The sequence below is a fragment of the Echinops telfairi genome, unplaced genomic scaffold, assembly GCF_000313985.2.
Source record: "Echinops telfairi isolate 266 unplaced genomic scaffold, ASM31398v2 ScPeMD7_7469;HRSCAF=8507_1, whole genome shotgun sequence".
Lineage (NCBI taxonomy): Eukaryota > Metazoa > Chordata > Mammalia > Afrosoricida > Tenrecidae > Echinops > Echinops telfairi.
The window spans coordinates 35019054-35021201 of NW_022111373.1; the positions used below are offsets into that span (position 1 = coordinate 35019054).

At 38.1% G+C, this 2148-nt stretch overlaps 1 protein-coding gene across 1 annotated transcript in view; it reads right to left on the reverse strand.

The window, feature by feature from the left end:
* The window catches only part of MAN2A1 (mannosidase alpha class 2A member 1), a 206580-nt gene that overhangs the window by 95986 nt on the left and 108446 nt on the right, over positions 1 to 2148 (reverse strand). The window contains exon 10 of the mRNA XM_004706587.2: positions 74 to 256. Coding sequence (XP_004706644.1) covers positions 74 to 256 — 183 coding nt within the window. The remainder of the gene's footprint in view (positions 1 to 73; positions 257 to 2148) is intronic.

The following is a 2148-nucleotide window of genomic DNA, read 5'->3' on the forward strand; positions in this document are numbered from 1 at the left end:
ACGCTATGACTCAAAATAGTTTCTTTTTAAAATCCTTATTTTTTTAAAGATCATGTTTTAATAATGACATTACCTGGTACCGTAATCCACAACCACCCAATCTTTTGCAGTTCCTGTGATGGCATCATGATGCTGAAACAGTCCCAGATTCCTCCTGGCTTCTGTCAGTGCCACATAATGTGATGATGAAATAAATTTGTTTATCTTGTATTTCTGAGCTTGTCTCATGGCGAAATAGTAAAGAATTTCAGCAGCCCTAGTAGCACAAAACAGTCATTAATTTTCATTTTAAAGCAAACATTTTAAACTCTACTGTCTAAAGTATGTGACATTGGCACTTTTATAAATGGTATTTATTTAAATCTGCAATTTTAGTACAATCTGACAAGTATACCAGTAATAAACATGTCCATATACTATTCAAGTATATGTTGGGAATTGAATTCTGTATAACTCCTAAGAGGTAATTCCAATTGGAAACAGGGCTTTCTTAGTTATGCTAATGAAGACTCTGACAGTTCACTTCTGAGCTAGAACAGGAACAAACTGGACTCAGAAGTAAGCACAAGCAAGAGTAGAAAAAGACAGATGTCACACAAAGATCTCCAAGAAAAGCCAAAAACGCGAGAAAGTTGAGACAAACGTTTTCCCCAGAAGGATTAGAGAAGGCCTTCCCCTTGATCTAGCACCTTGACTTCAAACTTCTACTTTCCTGAACTGTGAAAAAATTAATTTCTGTTAATTAAAGCCACCCACTTTTGGTATTGCCATTATAAAAGCCCCAAGACAATAAGATTAAACCAAAAACCAAACTCACTGCCACTGAATGGATTCTGACTTATAGCATCTCAACAGGGCAGGGTAGAACTGCCCCTGTTGATTCTTAAGACTCTAAATCTTTATGGAAGTACAAAGCCTAGTCTTCCTCCTGTGGAAGTGACTAGAGATTTTAAACTGGTGACCTACTGTTAAGCAGCTCAAAGCATAACCACTATGCCACCAGAGTTCCTTGACAATAAGGCAGTAAACATCATTTAATGCATCTAAATCAGTGGTTCCCAACCTTCCCAAAGCTGCAACCTTTAATACACTTCCTCATGTTGTGGTAACCCCCAACCATAAAATTATCTTCGTTGCTACTTCATAACTGCAATTTTGCTACTATTATGAATCGGGCGACCCTTGTGAAAGGGTCATTTGACCCCCAAAGGGTCACGACCCACAAATTGATAACTGCTGATCTAAATTCTCAATTGTCAAAGGACACCACATCTGTACCGATATTCGTACCAATATGTGTTGATGGCTCTTGTTCCAGATGATGCTTAAGAGAATCAGACCAGTGAGCAGAAAGATAGTCAGCAGCAAGACCTGGAAAATCCTCTCTTTTGCTTCAGCAACAGTGTAGACATATGCCATGAACATTAGCAGATAAGCATCAACTTCCACGTATTAAGAGACATGGTGGAGACTGCAAAATCATGGGAGTGGAAGGCTCAGAGTCCAAGCATGCCAAGAAACACTGATCCCGTAGCTTAGTAACTAGTGTAGGAATAATTACTGAATGATAACAGACAACTATAAAGAACTCGATTTAAAAGTTTTAAACTTAGGTTAAATGGCGTTAAGTAGTGAAAGGTGAGCATCAGGGTTGTATCCTCTCATCATACTTACTCAATCTGTATGCTGAGCAAATCATCAGAGAAGCTGTACTGTATGAAGGATGTGAAATCCAGATTAGAAAAAGGCTTATTAACAACCTGCAATACGCAAATGACACAACCTTTTGCTTGCTGAATATGAAGAGGACTTGAAGCACTTGCTGATGAAGATCAACGACTGCAGCCTTCAGTGTGTATTACAATTCAATGTAAAGCAAACCACAATCCTCACAACCAGACCACTGGGTAGCATCATGATAAATGGAGAAGATTAAAGTTGTCAAGGATTTCGTCTTGTTTGGGATCCATAATCACTGCTCATGGAAGCAGACGTCAAGAGATGAAAAGATGTTTTGTGTTGCTTTAGATAAATCAGCTGCACAAGATCTCTATCTATAGAGTATTGAAAAGCAAAAATGTTATTTTGAAGACTAAGATGTGCCTGACACAAAACTACTCATGTGAAAGAAAGTTGAACACACAATAC